This window comes from Ambystoma mexicanum, chromosome 6q, assembly GCF_040938575.1.
Source record: "Ambystoma mexicanum isolate Mex_15411 chromosome 6q, UKY_AmexF1_1, whole genome shotgun sequence".
NCBI lineage: Eukaryota > Metazoa > Chordata > Amphibia > Caudata > Ambystomatidae > Ambystoma > Ambystoma mexicanum.
The window spans coordinates 1,608,125,688-1,608,148,115 of NC_090937.1; the positions used below are offsets into that span (position 1 = coordinate 1,608,125,688).

Here is a 22,428-nt window from a genome sequence, read left to right on the forward strand (position 1 = left end):
AAGGTGGTGATGTATCGGGATAGTTTATCTATCCTGATCTCATGATACCCTTTGTTCAGATCAAGCTTCGAGAACAATTTTGTATTCGCATTTGTATTTGTATTTTTGGATTTATAACGCTCACTGAACAGAATGAACTGTATAATGGTGCAGATGACAATCATAATAGATAGAGGATAGAGCAAAATTCTTATCAGACCCTCATAATGAAGAGGGTTATCTATCTAAACAGAAAGGTCTTTAGTGCTCGGTGGATCTGAAGAAGCAAACTCATAGTCCTCAGTTCCAGTGGCAGGGAATTCCACAACTTTGGACCAAATACAGTGAATCTTCTATTGCCCTGTCATTTATAGACTGAAGGTGAGATAGCCAAAAAAAAGCCCATCACTGGAGCGTAGCTGCCTCGTGGGGTGATATGGCTGAATTAGCTCCCTCAGATATAAAGGGGCGATACTATTTACACACTTGAAGACGATGCAAGCTGTCTTGAACCTAATACGGTCTTAAATTGAGAGCCAATGTAGCTTGTGACGAAATGGGGATACATGAGCAGTTTTCTTCAGCTTAAATATCAATCTGACTGTTGCATTCTGTGCTTTCTGAAGTCGCTGAAGTTGTTTAGCGGGAATACCCAGTAATTGACAATTACAATAGCCCAGCTGGGCGCTTGTTAAGGCTTCCACCACAACCACCTGATCTTCTGTAGGTATATAAGAAAGCACTTTACGCAGTAATCTCAAAACAAAGTGCACCGCTTGAATCTTGGCACCAACCTGATAGATGCAGCCCAGATGTTTTATCTTGGATACACATTTAGAATTTTTGCCCATGAGCAGAGGGATAGGCAATTTCTTTGCGATATGCCACAGATGCTTTGGCCCAAATAAAATAAGCTCAGACTTTGATGCGTTGAGCTGTAGATATTTTTTTGACATCCAGCCACTAACTTCTTCCAGGCACTGGCCTAGTCGATTAAATGCCTCCTTAAATTTGACAACTCAAATGAAGTTGCCCCATTCAGCAGGCTGATCATGTCATCTAGGTGCATTCCAGGGTGTCTTTTGCGTCCAATGGCCGAGTTTGCTTGCCGCATGTCCACACATATGTGTAGTTTGTCTGGGGATCCTCTCTTGGGTACAGCCACTATGGGGGACAGCTACAGGGTCTGTCCATCGGCCGGCTCTATTATGGCTCCACAAAGTAAGCATTGTATCTCTTTGTTTGTTGCAGATGAATCAGTATTCTCCTCGGCTGCTGAGTCACAGGCAGTATGTATTTATTGATGTGAAGTGTCACAGGGTCTCCTTTAAGACATCTGATGCCTTCAAGCAGAGTTGGGAACGCTTTTGTGACAAACAGTCCGTGTTGCATGGTATAGGTCACGGCCGCAATCTCCATCTCGAGGGCAGAGGGGGGTCCCAGTAAGTTGCTCCCGGGGACTTCCCTGTGTAGTATGTGCATTTCAGCTTGTCCACACTTCTCCTTGTAGCACATTGTTGTGAAGACCTTCCTGTGATTCCGCACTGGCCCTCTCACTGCCACTGAAAGACTTTCAGGTCAGTCTTAATTGATGGGAGATGTCATTCTGCGATATTCGGGGACACACATGATATTCAGGGTGGCACTGGTGTCAATGAGAAATTTGGCCTGGTGGCCTCCTACTAGTAGGGTGATGCCGCCATCAGATGACGTCACCACTTCATTCATCATGTATGCATAATTGTGTTGGGTGATCCCTGTAGAAGGTGAGGGTGATGTAGAACTTCCTGTCACTTGCCTAACAGGTCTCACGGGGTCCCTCCGGTTTGTAGGGGTGGAGTTGTACCTCTGCGACCGTTCGGACGGAAAATTGCAGACAACCGCCAAATGATTCTCTCTGCCACACTTGGCACATGTTTGCCCAAAGACGGGATATTTCACGCCTTCCTGATGAGGGAATGGGAGGCCACATCTATAACATCACCTCCCTCATGAAGCTGGCCCTCTGGATGCATTACCGCTTGTAGACCTCAAGTTGTTGACGAGACCTGATATATTTGCTCCTTTCCAGGGGTCTTGGTGGTTTCAATTTGTGATACTTGCATGTCTGCTTGGGACTCCGTCCTAGCCAATTGTGGTATGGTGGCTATAGGAAGTGGCTCTCGAAGTAGCTTCTTTCTAAATGATGGCGACAGGCATCCACCTATGATCCTCAGTCTAATGGCCTCTTCATTCATGAATTCGTGGACTTCACAGTCTGCCACCAGTTTACGACGGCGGGTTGTTAAGGCATCCACGGATTCAGCCCCTATCTGACACGCCATGTTGCACATGTGTCTCTCATGATCAATGTTGCGCTGCGGGTAAAAGTATGTGCTCAGTGCTTCCTTGAGGCTTGAGTAAGTCTTGATGTTATCTGTAGGAAGCTAGGTCTGAGATCCTCTACTTCACCTCCCACTAGATTCACCACCACCAGCCGCCTGACGAACTTTTCGGGCCCGGTTTAGCTGATGGGAATGTAAATAGTTTTCAACCTCCTGATCCACCTCTCCCATCGTGGCCCCCAGAGCTTGCTGGTCACCCATATCACCCATATCAACTGGCCCAGTGCGGCGAAAGGCTGGTTCATTGCATGCATGTTCATCAGTTGGCTCACCTCTGACATCTCTGCGATTGGGTGACAGTTGGCTGCACCTCATGACCTCGTTTGCAGCGTGTCTCACAGTGAGGGCCTTCATTTTCAGAAACGAAACCCCTCCTTGTTGCCATTGTCTAGTTGTCTGGGTTCTCTATGGGTATTCCTTGCTGAGAGAATGTGTGCAGGGAGAATGCCACTAGACATGCACACACACGCAGGCCCTGGCCTACAACAACGACAGGAGTCTCTGCTTAGCTTAACCTTTCTTTATTTGCTCCAGCGGCAAACTAACATCTGGTGAGGAATCCCTTCTGCGCATTTGCGTGCCTCGCGCTTTCTGATTTGTCCATGTGATTCGTGATGGAGCTCCATTGCTCTGTTAACTGTGTCCTCTCCAGGACACGACACAGCAAAAAGCTTGTAATTTCAGATCCGAGAAAACCTGTCTGTCCCTGCTTTCCTGGCATGCTAGATCTCGGCTAACTTCTCTGCATCTTTTTCGTGCTCCTCTGTTGGTTCTCCAGTGGCTCTGCCTCACCTACTTAGATCGTACTTACCCGCCTAACTCCCGTGCTCACAGCCAGCTGACACTCACTGACGTTAATCCTTCCATGTTGATCAATGCCTTATTGTTATCATTGAAGTGAGCGGCAGCTCCACCTATGTATTTCATTTAACTTGCAGCTCCCCGGACTACATGCCATGTTCCCAGCTACACTGACAGAGTGCGGAAGGTTATTCTTAATGAACACTCCTAAAAGACACAGCCCGCCTGCAAGCTACAGGGCTTTCTTCCCCAGAGGGTTTCCCTGGAGCCCTTCCGACCCTGAGTTATATTGTGGGGTGCTGCAAGGGTTTCAAGGAGGATCTTGCTAACGTCACGAGCTGCTGTATCTAGAAAGGTTAGTCCATTGTTATATATTATGTAATAAAGGTATCATTTTGTCATTTAGTATAACACAATGACAGAGTGGGTTACCAGCATCTAACAATGGAACTCCTACACCGCCTCTGGAACACCTTAAAGTCTCAGAACTGAATATTATGGCCAGACTTGGAAAAACATCTGTTTTAAATGGTGGTTTATTGCCAACACCAGAAACGTTCTGTGTCATCTTTTGGTGGGCATGAATTGAGCCGCTGCCAGGAACATCCTCAATATGATGGAAGACCTCCATCACAGACCCCGATACCTTGGGAGCTTGAAAAGCATCCCTGCCCATCTACGCATGCCACCATGGTTCTGTTAAGCTGTAACCGCTGTCTGCTCCAGGCAGAGCCCCGCTGCTTCGCAATAAACAGAGATTCGCTTTATAAAAGCTTCATTCTGGCTCTGCAATCCCTTTGCTCTAGGCTGCTGTAGGCTGCCACTCTTCACGATCCAAGGTCCATAAAAACATTATGCTGAAAGCTGCTTTCTTTAAACATGGCAATTCACTCTTGGCCTGATTTTTGATTGGTGTTTGTACAGCAATTCTTTAGGACAAGTTGGAAATTGCACGCTTTTGTCTTGCAAATTGGCACAGAGGACTAGCCCTACACCTTGTACAGTCGTATCATTTCAGATGATAGATTGATTGATTGATTGATTGTTTATATAGCGCTTACACACAGGTGAAGTGCTTCAAAGCGTTCTCTACTGGAAGCTCCAGCTAGTCCTGTAAGTGGGAATCACAGAGACATAATATTTGCATTCTTAATATACATTGGTTTATCCACTTAGAGACTCCTCAGACCTTCAATGTGTGGCTCAGGGAATGAATCCATCCAAGAGCTCCAGTGCCTTATAATCACACATGCATCTGTGGACTGGATCTTCTAGAGTTTTCACTCTACCTTGCCATCCAAAGTTTAATCAATGTCCATTGAAGGGGCGTGGCTGGCATCTCCTTGGGTACTGGGTGCTCGCATATCATGAGGGAAGATAGGGGCTGCAAAAGGCCTCTAGCCTCTTTCACATCATTCGTTTATGTGTTTACTTATTAAGAGCTGTGCTGCAGCAATATTGCCATGACATGGTATTGATATCATCATACATAATTCTCCTGCTCAGTAAAAGTGGCCCAAGTTTATGCCTGTCCTTGTTTCTATCCAGGCTGATCTGCCAACGGAACAGCCACAAGGGTCGGACTGGGGCATACAACTGTCTCGGGTACCAATGAAAACGTGACCCACAGTTGCAAATCGCAATTCCTACCTCTGGTGATAGATTATTTGAGTAGCGCCCAAGTGGGAGGTTCTGATGAACTGTGATTCAACAAATTGTACATTTTAAAGAATATTCAGTAACTCTGGTCAAAACTACTAGCCACAAGGTGAGGTAACTTATCAAACCGGCTCAGATTGCCTAAAAAACTGGCCCTCACTAGCACTTTCCGTTCTTTGTTCGGGCATTGCCCTATAGGCCAGTCCCAGTCTGAGTCAATCCCCCATCACTAAAGGTAAACTACAGTACATTAAGAGTAGTATGGTAGTCAAAATACAATGATTATCCCAGACTGCAAAACTGAACAAAAGTAGCATTGGCGCCCTGAGGAATGACCTGAAGCATGCATAGGGCCGAAACATGTAAAGTAAACTGTCTATGAGAAGTACTTTTTAGACAGCATTCACTAAAATGAGGAATAGACTGCGGTTCACGATTCCATAGGCGAGCACTTATGTATTAGATTAGATGGATGTTGGAATACATGGTCACTGCATATATAATTGTAATGCTTTAAACACTGGTGTTCTATATAATTCTGTTTTATATTTGGAGAGGGGAAGGTAGTGTATGATTTGAGTCATGTATGTACAATGGTATGAGCAAACATGAACGTACAATAACAGAGCAGCACATGTGTTAATAAGGAAACTTAAACGACCGAGATTATAGAGGCAAGAGACCATTTTGAATGTGTGTGTGTTTAGAATAGGTAGGTACAAGTCTCTTAGCAATGTCCAGGCCCCTCTCATATTATGCACTAGATAAAGGGTCTTATGTCTGCTCAACACATTGCTCCCCTCTTTTGGGCACTGTCATTTGCTCGAGGGGGGTCTCCTATCCATAACCTTGACATGTTAGCAACATGCATGGACCTTCAATAGCCTGGGCAGTGATCACCATATGCACTGCTATGGTGTGTATAGTTATTGATCTTGTACTTATGTCTTGAGATAATAGTGGCACCAAAGTCTTAAAGCAATGATTGACTACGAACGACATAACCTGTTTGAGAAACAGATCAACATCATTTTAGTGTGTAAAGATCCACTTCGCACTTGGGAATTAGACTATAGAGTCTGGACAACTGCACATGTTGTAGCTGTGGACTCTCCAAACCAGCTTAGACCCTGAAGACCCGTAAGGATAACAGTGCCAATTAAAGTCAGACTCTTGTCATTATGGATTTTTCCATCAAAGGTCACCAATCTGTTTTTCTCCATCAGCCCCAATCAAAGGCCTCACAGTGATCTAACTCAGTGTATGAGTGCCCGGGAGCTCCAAAGACTCCCTGGTCAGGGTGTCCCAAAGCTAGCCTGGACCCTGTTTCCTCAAGCAGAGTGCCATCCTCTGCTCACTGGTTGGTAGCAGCTGTTTGTAAGTTTAGAAGGTTGCACACTGTTGCATTTCAGATTCACGGAAGACAGGCATTTTCCTTGCAAATTCCTGCCAAAATACAAACCTTAATTCAGTAGGCCAGTGACACTTTAGAACAAGGCTGTGTTTACCTAATAAGCATGGAAACAAGGGTGTGCCAGGTATGATAACAGCCTTAAGTGGGCCCATCTTGGAACCCCAGAAGAGCCGGGTCTGGCCAGATGCGTGAACGAGTGTCTGGGGCTCACTCCTAAATCAACATGCTGTGTATTTACCCTGGAACGTTTGCATGTGCGGAAACATTCTTAAATGTTTGACTCTGTAGGGTGTCTGAAGTGAGGCCAGCAGTAGGGTTGTCTGCCCCATAACTCGATCACTTGTTGCGACTTGTCCTGAAGCAGCAGGAAGAATAACTCATCTAAGGAAGACGAAGGGTCTTCTCCTTTATTCTAGACTCCTATGTTGAAGTAGTGCAAGCAAAAAAGTGATGGGTGGAAGGATTTGAATTAATCTGAACAACTGGCATTGCTCTGGGCAAACTTCTACATCACCATCTTTTAGCCCGTCTGTCTCAATGCAAAAGGGGTTCAGCCATATGCAAATCAGTCAGGTACTGTAACCAATGAACTGCTAGGACAGGTCCCCTCTGAACGGAAACACAAGCAATCCCAGAGATGTTTCAGCTTTGTTGGGCCTCCTCAGTGAGGTGCAGCTTGGTTCCCTATGGCGCAGCAAGCAAGGGACCCATGTCCTGGCATACCCTCTCTCACAAAGTGAGACAAACTTTACCCACAAAAGTGATGGATGGAAGTAGTGCAAGAACATGCACAGTCCAGACCTCTCTCCAACACCAAAGGGAACAACCCCAGATCTCTTTCCTCTGACTCAGAAGACAGAGTCGGTTTGCTCAACTCTGGACTCCATTTCTCATTGGCATGGCACTAGTAGCCACCAGGAACTTCATATCACTTGCAACACAAAAGCACAGCTAGTCAAGCCTATTGCCCATTTAGTGATCGCTCAACTCACTGAACTCTTCAATCTGTTCTTCGACTCCACTTGCTTTCCCTCTGTTTTCAAAACAGCCACGGTCATCCCTCTCATAAAAAAGCAAGGGACTGACCCAAACCTACCAGCTAACTTTCAGTGTCTCTTCTTACACACTACTGTAAAGTGCTCAGAAAGGGTTGTGTTCAACCGTCTTACTAGACATCCACAACCTTCCAGTCCCCCTACAAGCATGTTTCCGATCCTGTCCCTCTACGGAAACTGCTCTCATGAATGTGTCCAACTTCATTGTCTCTGCTAAGCACTCCAACCTATCTTCTATACTAATTCTCCTTGACCTGTCTGCTGCCTTTGACACTGTCGATCACTCGAATCTCCTTAATACTCTCTTTCTTCTTGGGATTTGTGACCAAGCCATTGCCTGGAATTAATCCTACCTGGCACCTTGCCAATTCATGTCTCTTGGAACAACAACACCTCTCAATTGACTCGTCTAACGTTTGGTGCTCCTCACATCTCTGTATTGGGTCTGCTCCTCTTTACACCGTACGCCTCTGCTCTTGGGGCTCTAATCTTCTCCTGTCGGTTCTCATACCAACTCTTTGTGGATGACACCCACATCTCCTTTACTGAACTCTCCTCTGATCTCTCTATTAACTTTTCCAACAGTCTCTCTACCATTATATATGGGATGGCTTTGCACTCTCTGATGATAAACTCTACCAAAACAGGGTTGCTATTTGGCCCAGCCAAAAGCTCTCTCTCATGTCTTCCTCTGCCTATCCAGTTCTCACCTGACACTCTCACCTACTCTTCTTCAGCTTGAAACATCAGCATCATCTATGACCGTTCTCATGCCTTCTCTACTTTCATCTCCAAAACTGGAACAGTAGCTCGCCTCAACCTCCTAAATATTAGAAAAATCAGACAGCACCAAGCATCTCTTAGCCCCACTTGTCTTCTCTAAACTGGACTACTGTGCCAGCATCCTCTTTGGTCTCCCCAGCTATGCTTTCAGTATCAAAACAAGATCACTAACTTCGCTGCCGGGACTCTCTTTGAACTCCCTCACTGCACACCTGCTTTCTCATACCGTCATCAGGCTGGATGGCTGATGATGCAAAACAGGTACAGATTTAAATGTCTCCCCGTGGTTCCGTAATCTATGCATTGTAAGGCACCACTGTATCTATCCTCCTCTATCCAACTCTACACACCTTCTTGTAATCAATGCTGTGCTTCCACAACGGCCCTTGGGGCTCCTCGCCTTCCCGGGTCTTCCTCTCACTTCCGCTCTTTCTCTCTTCTTGCTCCACTTGCATGGAATTCTCTACCCCCGGACATCTGAGAAACAGTCCACATGGAAAACTAAAAGCCTACCTCCTCGCCTCCAAGAGGGTCCTCTTAGCCTACGTCTCATCTGCCTGCTGGCTAACATTTTTCCTTCGCCTCTGATCTGCCTCTGTTCTTCACTTCCTCTACCTCATTCTCAGATTGCCCCTCAAACACACTATATTGTAAGAAGCTTACTGCTTCCAGTCAATTCTGACTTCTTATCTATTGCATGTTCCTTTGTGATAAAAAAAGCACTGTTCCTTCCGCATATAAATAAATAAATAAATAAATAAATAAATAAATAAATACATATAAAACTATGACTACTACAACTGCATTTTACCTGCGCCTGAACGTCTGGGCCTCTGCCGGAACTTTCTTCTACACTGAGACCACGATCTCAGGAACACAAGTAGCTGCATAAAGTCAAGTGCATCAAGCATTTTTGCTGGCTCCAATGAGGTCCTCTACTGTCCTTGACCTCTCTCCTTGGCTGGGGTTTGCTGCCTTCTTACAATGCACTTTTCTCAAGTGGTCAAGACTTTTTTAGGTCCTTTTCTCAACGACCATAAATTCCCTGGACATTGAGGCATTGCTTAACATTGGGTGGATAGGAAAGCTTTGGGCACCACCAGAGCACAACCGCGACTCTCTTACTAGTTTGACATCTCCTTTTTATCATAATCAAAGGCTTACTTTTTGGGTTCATCCCATTGGTGTATGATTTGCTCACTCTTAAAAACCGAAAGTAAATACATTTCACACAGAATTCTAAAGAACTATTCTGAGCACATCGTGGCTGGCAATCCACATTCCATAAGCCTCCTTTCTATACAGTTACTTACCGGTATCAATGCATACCATCAATGCTATGTTATAATGCATTCCACCCAATCAGTTCTTCTAAAAAGAAAAACTTAGTGTGCAGCGAACTCATTGGAAGCAATATTTAATATATAACTGGGCTGCACCGCTGGGCGTTGCACCTCCCATAAGGCCCCTCTCAACCGCTACGTGACTCGGTAAGATGGTATTTTGAGGATGAGATCCCCAAACACGGACTGATATCGATTTGTTTGACCATGTTGTACTAAGACTCCTTTTAAACCTTGCTCAATCTTTGGCAGTTCTGAATGGCACATAAGGCTAAGTCCCTAACGGAAGTCATTACACTAATGAATAAGTTCCCCTTTGGATGGAATTTACAGCCAAAATGATCACATCTGCTGCTGATTAAATTAGAGCTTTGGATCCTTGTAAATTTAGACCCATTTTGCTTCCACCCTCCTCAGAGAAGATACGAGAGCAGGTGGCGGCTGTACAGCTTCAGCTGTATGTGCTGTCACATGACTTTCTGCACTCTAATGGGGCTGGCTTTTGGTTAGGAACGCACTGGATTCAGCAACTAGTACCAATAGCCTCAGGCTTTTTGCTTACAAGCGCGGTGAAATGATTTGGTTTTTCAGAGGCCATTAACCCTATCGACCACCAACTGCTTCTATCACATCTGATTTATTTCGCTGTTGGAGGATTGGCCTTGACTTGGAAATTCTTCTTCATGTTGATGTCTTTACTGCCTTTTTCATCTGAATGCACCTCGCTACTGTGGTGAGTTCCTCATGGTTTGGTGTGAGCTTCTCTGCTATTCAATGTTTATGTATAAGCATTGCTCAAATCAATGCAGTCATTGGAATTGGTATTAATGATGTATGCAGATGACGCGTGTAAAAGGCTCTATTCCTTTGTTGCTGCCGTAGATATCTGGACGGGCAGGTATCGTTAAAAGCTAAATTGTTCTAAAGCCAAGATCCAGGCTCCCTTTTGTATCATTGCAGATCCTTTAAAGACCTAATACCCACTGTGTTTAGAAGCTTGTGCAGGTCTAGTGCTAAGAGGGTGAAAAATGTAGGGGAATTGATGGACTCATCTGACAACTATTTTGCCCATATGTCCTCAATCGAATGTTCGTGCTTTTGCCACCTTCACGCTTCATGTTGGAAGCTTCAATTTCGGTCACCTTCGGTAGGAGTCCAGGAAGTAACCAGCTTATAATGATAATCTTTATTGTGATTTAACTCAAAAGAGTTTTACACAAATGATGATGACAATAATCGACATTTCATGGCAACTTAATCATTGTAACCTCATCATTTAACCGTATAAGAAAACAGGTTATTTAACAACGACCAATTTCATCATTTACAATCAAACTTAGGCTAAAAACTAAAACTAAAAACAGACGACCAAAAAGCTAAAATCTCCATATACTCAAAGGTTAATAGCAATAAAATGAGATATTCATCGAGACAGCAATATCAGCATAACCGATAACAAATCAAGAGCGTAGCAATATCAGCGTAACCGATAACAAATCAAGAGCGTAAGCAGCTTAATCTCTAGCTGCCTGGACCGTTGTCATTCTGTGCTGCTCAGACTCACTAAGAAGCAAACTAACTGCTTCCAGCATGGACCACATTTCAGCAGCCATTTCATCTTGACCATGGCTGACAGTAGAAAACCAGTTCAAATTAACACCCTGCTGTTTAATTTCTTAAATTCTAAACCTCTCAACATGTGGTTTTCCTGCCTAAATAAAGTCAATGATATGGACCAACTTGGTCCTTATGTTCTGGTGGAATTGTTTGCTGATTCCGGTAATCCGCTGAACTTGTTTCCGCAGCAGAGCATTGATAGTTTGTGCTTCCGTTTTCCGAAATAAGATGCCTACACATTTAAGGGCATCTCTGAATCCGCTAACTTCTAGAATTTTAAAGACACAAGTATTTGCTTCTTAATGAGCCAAATTGTGGTCAACTTGTCGTCAGCTTTCTCAGTTCGGACCCGCTACAGCACCTGGATACCAGCAATGGTCTTGCACTACTAACCAGAAATAGAGATGAGAGTCAGGCAATATACAGAGGAGCCCCGCAACCTCGGTGTGGATTGATCTCTTTGAACCCAAAACGTAGCATTCAGGAACATCCTTGGTTCTATAGCTCTTGCTTGGATGTATGGAATGTATGAGGTCACCAGGAGAAGGCTGTGGGAGTGTCTGAAAGGTTTGTGTGTGAGTGAGGTTGTAACCCGGGTAGTTGAAGAGATGCAAGCCTGGGTGGTGGGAGCCAGTGGGTTCCTGCAAGGTTCATGGGTTCCTGTCTTGTTCCCTTGAAACTACTTGATGCATCTTGAAAAAAGGAACTTGTGATCAACCAACCTACCTGATGTCCCAAGGAGCGTCCTTCATAACACTGTTCTAACAGGAAGTAAAAGGAAGTGACTGGCAAACAATGCTAATAAGCTCTTTGGTGCAACAGATGTTACTTTTCAGAGTTTATAAATATAAACACACTTATGCAGGGCAGCATGCTTTGTAAGGCCCCATTATGCATTGTCGTGCTCATTACCTGGGGTCATGAGTGTTATTCTTGGACAAGAAGGTGAAGGCTGTGCACAGGGGATGGAAGGTGCAGGCGAGCTGGCAGTACTCGGGGTCAGGAACTGATATCCTCTCCACATCATTCCCAGGAAATGCCACATTGGGCAAGAGGTCCCCTGAAACATCCAAGGAGACACTCATATGGCAATGTCAATACTGAGGCTTTCAGAACCTGCCCACTAGTGCCATGTCTTCTTCTGTTCTAGTCTATGGGTGTTCTGGATTAGTATTCATGTAGACTACTGCATGATATGGGCCTCAGTGGCTATTGCTTCTAGATATGTCCCAGTGCTCTCTTGATTCTCCAGCCATGTTTCTTTTTAGTCTGCAGGTTGCACACCGCTTCATTCTGCCACCCAAGGACTGAAAGCCAACTAGAGAACAAGGCTCATAACAAAGATTTCAAAGACATATGTCATTCCTAAGTCCTGACCTCATAAGACTGATTCTTTCCAAGCGCACCATAATAATACATGTATAATGATTACCTATTAAAGATTCATACCTAATGAGCCCCCAATGGACTGAATTGCTGCAAGTGACTAGGGTACACTGCATGTACCTGAAGGGATGGCATCATAGACCAGATATAACAGGAAACATAAAGAGCAGATCTACACGCTGAAGATGCGATGCCGCTCGGGGTAGTGCGTGTGACATAAACTGAAGGTCTGTAGGTGGATATGGGAATGGAGCATGGAGTGGATGATGTGACATCATAACTAGTATTGCACCTAGAAAATGGAGCACAGCCGGGGGGGGGGTAGGAGGATCTGCCATGGAGAGGGCCTCTGCATTCCGATGAAGAGTTTTCAGCCCAGAAGAAAGAATGTGACTTCATCATCAGGGTTACATCCAAAGGATAGAGCACAGCCCTAGGAAAGTGGATGCGACAAGGAGCGGATCTGGGATCTCCATGATGGGTATGACGCCAGTACTGTGTATGCGACTTGAAGAGAGGATCTAGATAGCAATGATGTCTATGCATCGCTTGAAGAGTGGATCTAGATACTGATGATGTCTATGCATCGCTTGAAGAGTGGATCTAGATACCGATGATGTCTATGCATCACTGGGAGAATGGTGGTGACATGAAGAGCGGATCTGGGTTCCGGATGATGGGTATGCAGCCCAGAACTGTGTATGTGACTTGAAGAGTGGATCTAGACACCAATGATGTCTATGCATCCCTGAGAGAATGGTTGTGACATGAAGAGCGGATCTGGGTTCCAGATGATGGGAATACAGCCCAGAACTGTGTATGTGACTTGAAGAGTGGATCTAGACACCAATGATGTCTATGCATCCCTGGGAGAATGGTTGTGAAATGAAGAGCGGATCTGGGTTCCAGATGATGGGTATGCAGCCCAGAACTGTGTATGTGACATGAAGAGTGGATCTGGACACCAATGATGTCTATGCATCCCTGGGAGAATGGTTGTGACATGAAGAGCGGATCTGGGTTCCAGATGATGGGTATGCAGCCCAGAACTGTGTATGTGACTTGAAGAGTAAATCTAGATACCGATGATGTCTATGCATCCCTGGGAGAATGGTTGTGACATGAAGAGCGGATGTGGGTTCCAGATGGTGGAATACAGCCCAGAACTGTGTATGTGACTTGAAGAGTGAATCTAGACACCAATGATGTCTATGCATCCCTGGGAGAATGGTTGTGACATGAAGAGCGGATGTGGGTTCCAGATGATAGGAATGCAGCCCAGAACTGTGTATGTGACATGCAGAGTGGATCTGGACACCAATGATGTCTATGCATCCCTGGGAGAATGGTTGTGACATGAAGAGCGGATCTGGGTTCCAGATTATGGGTATGCAGCCCAGAACTGTGTATGTGACTTGAAGAGTAAATCTAGATACCGATGATGTCTATGCATCCCTGGGAGAATGGCTGTGACATGAAGAGTGGATCTGGGTTCCGGATGATGGGTATGCAGCCCAGGACTGTGTATGTGACTTGAAGAGTGGATCTAGATACCGATGATGTCTATGCATCCCTGGGAGAATGGTTGTGACATGAAGAGCAGATCTGGGTTCCAGGTGATGGGTATGCAGCCCAGGACAGTCTATGTGACTTATAGAGTGGATCTAGATACCGATGATGTCTTTGCAAGATGATGGCTATGCAGCCTGGAAGAGTGCATAAGAAATGGATAGCAGATGAAAATCACGATGGTGGCTATGCAGTCCAGAAGAGGAGTATCGCTACACCCAAAGGAAAGAACCTAGCCCGGGGATAGTCAATGTGACATGAAGAGTAGACCTGCATTTAGATGGTGAGACTGCAGCCCAGAAGAGTGGATGTGACATGAGGAGAATGGTGACACCCAAAGGAAAGAACAAAGCACAGGAGAGTGGATGTGACATGAGGAGCATGATGACACCCAACACGATAGAGCACAGCTCCCGAAGAGTGGATGTGACATGAGGAGAATGGTGACACCCAAAGGAAAGAACAAAGCCCAGGAGAGTGGATGTGACATGAGGAGCATGATGAGACCCAATACGATAGAGCACAGCTCCAGAAGAGTGGATGTGACATGAGGAGAATGATGACACCCAAAGGATGGAGCACAGCCCCCGGAAGAGTGAATGTGATATGAAGAGCAGATCTGGATGTCGATGATGGGTGTGTAGCCCAGGAGGGTGCATGTGATATGAGGAGTGGATCTGGATGTCGATGATGGGTGTGTAGCCCAGGAGGGTGCATGTGATATGAGGAGTGGATCTGGATGTCGATGATGGGTGTGTAGCCCAGGAGGGTGCATGTGATATGAGGAGCGGATCTGGATGTCGATGATGGGTGTGTAGCCAAGGAGAGTGCATGTGATATGAGGAGTGGATATGGATGTCGATGATGGGTGTGTAGCCCAGGAGAGTGAATGTGATATGAGGACTGGATCTGGATGTCGATGATGGGTGTGTAGCCAGCCCAGGAGAGTGAATGTGATATGAGGGGTGGATCTGGATGTCGATGATGGGTGTGTAGCCAAGGAGAGTGCATGTGATATGAGGAGTGGATCTGGATGTCGATGATGGGTGTGTAGCCCAGGAGAGTGAATGTGATATGAGGAGTGGTTCTGGATGTCGATGATGGGTGTGTAGCCAAGGAGAGTGCATGTGATATGAGGAGTGGATCTGGATGTCGATGATGGGTGTGTAGCCAAGGAGAGTGCATGTGATATGAGGAGTGGATCTGCATGTGATAGATGTCTATGATGGGTGTGTAGCCAAGGAGAGTGCATGTGATATGAGGAGTGGATCTGGATGTCGATGATGGGTGTGTAGCCCAGGAGAGTGAATGTGATATGAGGAGTGGATCTGGATGTCGATGATGGGTGTGTAGCCCAGGAGAGTGCATGTGATATGAGGAGTGGATCTGGATGTCGATGATGGGTGTGTAACCCAGGAGAGTGAATGTGATATGAGGAGTGGATCTGGATGTCGATGATGGGTGTGTAGCCCAGGAGAGTGCATGTGATATGAGGAGTGGATCTGGATGTCGATGATGGGTGTGTAGCCCAGGAGAGTGCATGTGATATGAGGAGTGGATCTGGATGTCGATGATGGGTGTGTAGCCAAGGAGAGTGCATGTGATATGAGGAGTGGATCTGGATGTCGATGATGGGTGTGTAGCCCAGGAGAGTGCATGTGATATGAGGAGTGGATCTTGATGTCGATGATGGGTGTGTAGCCCAGGAGGGTGCATGTGATATGAGGAGTGGATCTGGATGTCGATGGTGGGTGTGTAGCCCAGGAGAGTGAATGTGATATGAAGAGTGGATCTGGATGTCGATGGTGGGTGTGTAGCCCAGGAGAGTGAATGTGATATGAGGAGTGGATCTGGATGTCGATGATGGGTGTGTAGCCCAGGAGGGTGCATGTGATATGAGGAGAGGATCTGGATGTCGATGATGGGTGTGTAGCCCAAGAGAGTGAATGTGATATGAGGAGTGGATCTGGATGTCGATGATGGGTGTGTAGCCCAGGAGAGTGAATGTGATATGAGGAGTGGATCTGGATGTCGATGATGGGTGTGTAGCCCAGGAAGGTGCATGTGATATGAGGAGTGGATCTGGATGTCGATGATGGGTGTGTAGCCCAGGAGGGTGAATGTGATATGAGGAGTGGATCTGGATGTCGATGATGGGTGTGTAGCCCAGGAGAGTGCAGGTGTGTAGCCCAGGAGAGTGCATGTGTTATGAGGAGCGGAATCGGAAAGAAGATAGCTATGCAGTCAGGAAGAGTGAATGTGACACGAGGAGCCAGGTTGCGACCCCAAATGTGGCACAGCCCTGGGAGAGTGTATGTTACTCAAAGAGCGGATCTGCATCAGAAGAAAAGTGTGCCGCCCGGAAGAGTAGATGTGAGATGAAGAGCAGATCAGAATGCAGGAAAGGGTGAGCATCCCGGAATTGTGAATGTGTCATGATGAGCAGGGTAACAGCCAAAGGATAGAACCAGCCCTGGGAGAGGGGATACCCATATGTACACATTCTCCCACCCAACAACAGCAACCGAGCAACACATGAACATTCATTCATGAACTAGGACCCACCAGGACAAAATCCATGACTTCAAAGCCCAGGCTCAAGATTGAGTAATGGGTTTGCTTACCAGAGATGGTGCGTGAAAGGAAGGCCAGGAGGAGGCAGGGGATGGCAGCTGTCCACATGGCGCAGTGCTGGAAGATGGCTGCAAGATAGAACGTTTCTCTTTGTAAGTGTCTGCTTTTGACTCCTGGCTGCACACACACTTAGCATATGGTATTTCCCCTTCTGTGATGGCATGGCAGGCAGAACAACGATGGTCTGGAGGGGTGGCCAGAGCAGTAACAGTAGGTATGATTAATTGGAAACCTTCCAGCCATCCATCTTCCATGTTGTACAGTTATAATGGCTAAACAGACAACAGCAGACATCATCCCCCCTTTAGACTTAGGTAGAGTTAGACGAGGCAGACTATGCTCTGAAGAGTTGTAGGTGAGGAGAGGAAGTGTCCAAACCATCACAGTGCAGTACGTGCTAACAAAAAGGAATGCCTATGTACAGCTATACAAAAATATCACAATGGTGGTGCTCTTTACTCACACGCAGTACAGACTATAAAGACCTGCAAGGGTAAAAGTACAGTAGAGACAGACATAATATTATACTACAACAGACACATTGGATAGCTCTGAGTTGCAAAACAGGGGGATGTGTGACAAAGTCCCATCTGTGTACCTTCGTCTAGTGACCAGGAGCCAGAAGACAATCTGGGTGCCTAGACAAACCAGTAAAAGAAAAATCAATTTCCCACAATGCCCCTCAGAACCAGAAACAAAACCTGGAACCGGGAATAAGAATTAGGGGCTAAGGAGAGTGTTAACCTGGCAAAATACCCAGCCCTGTCACTAAAGACAGGGAAGATATCTGAAAACCTGTCAAAGGGCCCAAACATCGCGAAATTGTACAAGGAAACCACCCTGAGGTGGACTACATCTCCCACAATACCCTTCCTCCCAACCAGTACGGATCAGTGAAATTAAAGGATGCCTTCAAGGACAGAGAGACCACAGTAAAACCCTTCCAGGACAGGGAGACCATTGAGGAAATCTTAACATCCCTGCAGACAGCTGTTGGGAATGGGAGACAATCTTCCCACACCCCAAGCGGTTTAGGATAAGGCAGAAGCTGTGAGAAGTACTGTAAGAGACCAGGAGGGAGAGGGGCACTCTTAAATCCCTCTACACTATCACATTATTGCATGCTTTGTAGGTGTAGTCCAAATATAGGAACAAACCAGTGGCGGCTGGCACATTTTTTAACTGGAGTCTGGTGTCTGTGATATGCCTGAGCGACCAAGCGTAACAAGGGATCCCACAGCACTCAAGGAGTGTTTGGGGGGTTCTCCCCCGAGAATATGTTTAAATAATGGGTGAAAATGGTGCATTTTAGTGCACACTTTCAAGAAAAATTGTGTAAAAAGACAAACAGTTTGCAATTGGGTTTTGTAGGGTAACTCATGAACAAAATCCAATAGATGCAAGTCATCAACAGTGCACAGGAGCATTTCTCCAACACATGTTCATGATGCCTTTTCCCACAATATGTGGCAGTATAAAACATTTTCACACAGTCTGTGCCCATACATTTCCATGCTGACTGCAACATTATACCCTATTATTCTCATATAAGAACATTTGCATGTTTCTTTGTGCATAATGCCAGTAAGGATACTATAAGAGCACATGGCCATGTTTGTTCTGCCAATGGCAGTATCCCCACATAAGAACATACTACAGTTGGCTTTACCATTAAAAATGCAGGCCAAAGTATGAAAACATGTCCAAACTGGCTGCACTAAAATGGCAGTCGAGCTACATAATAACACTTAACATGCTTGCTTTAACAAAGATGCCCAATACGAAATGCCATCCCGCAATACGAAATGGCTAGACTAAGTGCATAAAAGTGACGGTTTTGCTTCATAATAACACTTATCGTGCTTGCTTTACCAACGATGCCCAATACAAAATGCCATATCACAATGCGAAATGGCTGAACTGGCAGCATTAAAATTCCAGTCTAGCTACATAATAGCACTTAACCTTGTTTTACCAAAGATGCCACATACAAAATGTCATACCACAGTAAGAATAATTCCACTGATCCTGCTTGCTTTATCAAAGATGCTCAATACAAAATGTCGCGCCACAGTAAAACAAATTGCTAGACTGGTAGCATAACAAATACCAGTCTTGCATCGTAATACCTTCATGCTTGCTTTATCAAAGATGCCCAACACAAAATGACATACCACAATAAGAAATAGACTAAGTGCATAAAGGGGACGGTCTAGCTTCATAATAACGGTTATTATGCTTGCATTACCAACGATGCCCAATACAAAATGCCATACCACAATAAGAAATGACTAAACTGGCTGCATTGAAATGCCAGTCTAGCTACATATTAACAATTATCCTTGTTTTACCAAAGGTGCCTAATACAAAATGTCATGCCCCAGTAAGAATGATACCACTGATCATGCTTCTTTACCAAAGATGTCCAATACAAAATGTCATACCACAATAAGAAATGACTAGACTGGATGCATTGGAATGCCAGTCTAGCTACAAAAATAACACTTATGCTTGTTTTTACCAAAATGCCAAATACAAAATGTCATGCCACAGTAAGAATAATAACACTGATACAGCTTGTTTTATCAAAGATGACCAATACAAAATGTCATTCCTCAGTATTAAATGGTTAGACTGGTTGCATTAAATAATGCCAGTCTTGCTTCATAATGACACTTATCATCCTTGCTTTTTCAACCATGCACAGTAACAAATGCCATGCCAGCTCCATGGTGTGCCAACGCCTTGCAGTCAGATATAATCACAATAATGATAAATGTGATTATGTGTGAGTGCGAGGTGCTGGGGGGCACTGGGGTAAGGCATGTTTTTTTTACTGGCCATCTATCATAGATGCCCAGTAACAAAAATGACATGATTTTCCCCTGTGTCCCGAGCTCCTCACACATGCAGGCAATCAATATGGTTATGTGTGTATGCCAGGCACTGGGGGACAGGGATGTTTTTTCTTACTAGACATCTATCATAGATGTCCAGTAAACAAATACCATGCCTATTCCCTGGGCCTCACAGCATCCAACACACACACACACAGTCAAAGCTATTATGTGTGTATGCAAGGCACTGGGAGATTATGTGTGTATGCAAGGCGCTGGGGGGCATCGGGCTGGTATTGTCTTATTTACTAGACATCTATCATAGATGTCCAGTAAGAAAATACCATCCCTGTCCCCTGGGCCCCACACCACCTCAGACGGACAGATGATTTTGGTCGGTGGGAATGGGGTTTGTGCAACAAAGGCATTTTTAAAATACCTTTGTTGTACAAACCTCCTATTCCCACTTGTCAAAATCACCTCGGACTAGCACAAACACACACACACACACACTCACACACACACAAACACACTTACACACCACACACACACAGCAAGCACTTGCTGTCTCATTAACAGTCACAAGCACCCATCATGCACTCACTTATAACACAAGCATACATGCATCCAGACACATATTTAAATAATAACTAAACATACAAACACACACATTTACACAACATACACACACAGCATACACACAGCAAGCTCTCTTTCATTCACACGAGCATCCATCATGCACTCACTCATGACACAAGCATACATGCATCCATACACATATTTAAATACTAAATAAACGAACATAAAAACACACACATTTACACAGCATACACACAGAATGCACTCTCTCATTCACACCTGCATCTATCATCATGCATTCACCTAACAACACCAGCATGCACACATCCATACACATAATTTCATTTTTTTTAAAAGAACATAAACAAACTTACCTTCTGCCGCGGGTCAGGAGGTTCCAGTGCTCAAGCCTCCTGCAAGCATGAACAGGAATCAGGTAGCTTCCTGGTTCCTGCACATGCATGCAAGGGGCCTGAGCATGGGTCCGGAGACACCCCACTCCAGCCTGCTCTGTCTGTATGTGCGAGGAGGCGCAGGAGTGCCACCTTGCACATACAGACGTGCAGTTCCCCAGCCAGCATTTCCAATGAGCCATGCGAGGCTGGGGAAGCAACCGCTGCAGCCTTACATGGCTGATTGAGCTTGCACGGCTGGGGAAATGTGACTGTGAAAGGAAACAGTTTCCCTTTCCCTTTCACAGTTAAGAGCACTCCCTCAGCTGAAAATAAACAGCTGGGGGAGAGCAGGAGTGCAGCCATATTGAAACATAAGGCCTAAACGTGGCGCTGCAGCCAGTATCACAGGCTGCGTACATGAGGAAATTAATAGGTTGTATCCCAAGCACTGATGAAAAAGGCCAGAGCTGAAGAGATCTATAAAACCTTCATCGTCTTAAAGGTTGCCAGCCTTCATGTTCTGAGAAGAATGTGCCCTGCAAGGCCACAGGAGGAGGGCTGAGCGTCTTTGTACGATACAATCCCACGAGAAGGAGGGCGCGGCCTCCGACCCCCACCAATCCCAACTCTAAATTATAGCACCAAAATGGCCTAGCCTTAAGACCTCTGAATTACAAGGAACCAGCCAACCTGTTAGACCCATGATCGATCAAGAAAGATCAGAAAGCAGGGCTTTCTTGCCTTCACTTCACTACAGGGAGGGATGAAATTGTAGCCCAGAGCGAGGGTGGAAGACCTTGAAGAGGTGCCGGCCTATCTGGGATCAAGTGAATTAGTATGACCTCAGCTTTTCCCTTGGGCCCCTGTCTTCTTATACCAGGTGCACTGCTTCATAGATATTGATGTATTGTTTATTTTGTACATAATTGCCAATTACCCGCCACCTCATGACCGATGACGACTACAGCATCACCCACATGGAAGAATATGGACAGAAGGGGCTGGGACCAATGGGCTGGCATCCCCTATGGAGCAGGCTGCCTATGTATAGGGTCTTACCAACCAGCTGTGTGGGTTTATACTGTATGTAATGATGTCACTGATGACGCTATCTACCTTTGTAATGTGCGGCTCATGCAGATTTAGACAGAACGTTCGCAGGCAGCAGAGCTCTTTGTTGGTGCACTCCTATATTCTAGGAATAAACTACTTGTTATCCTTACAAGAGGTGTATTGGGCTTTTTTCCCTAGCCGGTTGCATTTTTTCTGGTGTGAGTGTTGAGGGGCTTTCCTACACCCCCCTAACACTCTTGCCTTCCCGACAGCAGCAAAGCACGATATCCTCCACACAAGCAGCCTGTTCATCTTCTCCCTGCACACAGAGTTTAAAAATGGCCACCAGGGTTCTTATAGATATAGCCCAGTCCTCTTAGTCTGCAGCTGTGAAGATAAAGAGTGTGAGTTCTGGGATTGGCTGGGCTCTCTCACTTCCTGATAGTCAGACCGAGGCTATCAGCCCTTTTTCTAAACAGGGATGGGGCATGTTGCTACATAAGCCAAATATCCCAGTTCCACGGCTGCCCCTGTTTGGAGAGGACTGGGGAGGGAAGATTGCTGGAGAGGAGTGATGCTGCAGAGACTTTGGAGACAGGAGTGGGCTGCAGAGGGGGGCTAGAGAAGTGGCAGCAGGAGGAGGTGATCTCTACAGAAGACAAAGTGGTGAGAGTTAAGGGGGAAAGAAAGGAGGGAAAGAGCACGGAAGTAAAACCAGGAGTTTAGTGGAAGGCAGTAGTAGTAGCAAAGGAATGGAAGGAGGAAGTAAAACCAGGAGTGTAGTGGAAGGCTGTAGTAGTAGCAAAGGAATGGAAGGAGGAAGCAAAACCAGGAGTGTAGTGGAAGGCAGTAGTAGTAGCAAAGGAATGGAAGCAGGAAGCAAAGCCAGGAGTGTAGTGGAAGGTAGTAGAAGTAGCAGAGGAATGGAAGGAGGAAGCAA

General features: G+C 45.6%; 1 protein-coding gene across 1 annotated transcript in view; it reads right to left on the reverse strand.

Annotated features, from left to right (window-relative positions):
- LOC138515385 (plasma kallikrein-like) overlaps positions 1 to 22,428 on the reverse strand; it is a 98,160-nt gene that overhangs the window by 44,657 nt on the left and 31,075 nt on the right. The window contains exons 2-3 of the mRNA XM_069630246.1: positions 16,615 to 16,692; positions 11,948 to 12,095 (exon numbers count right to left, since the gene is read on the reverse strand). Of these exons, the coding sequence (XP_069486347.1) occupies positions 11,948 to 12,095; positions 16,615 to 16,672 (206 nt within the window). The 5' untranslated portion in view covers positions 16,673 to 16,692. The remainder of the gene's footprint in view (positions 1 to 11,947; positions 12,096 to 16,614; positions 16,693 to 22,428) is intronic.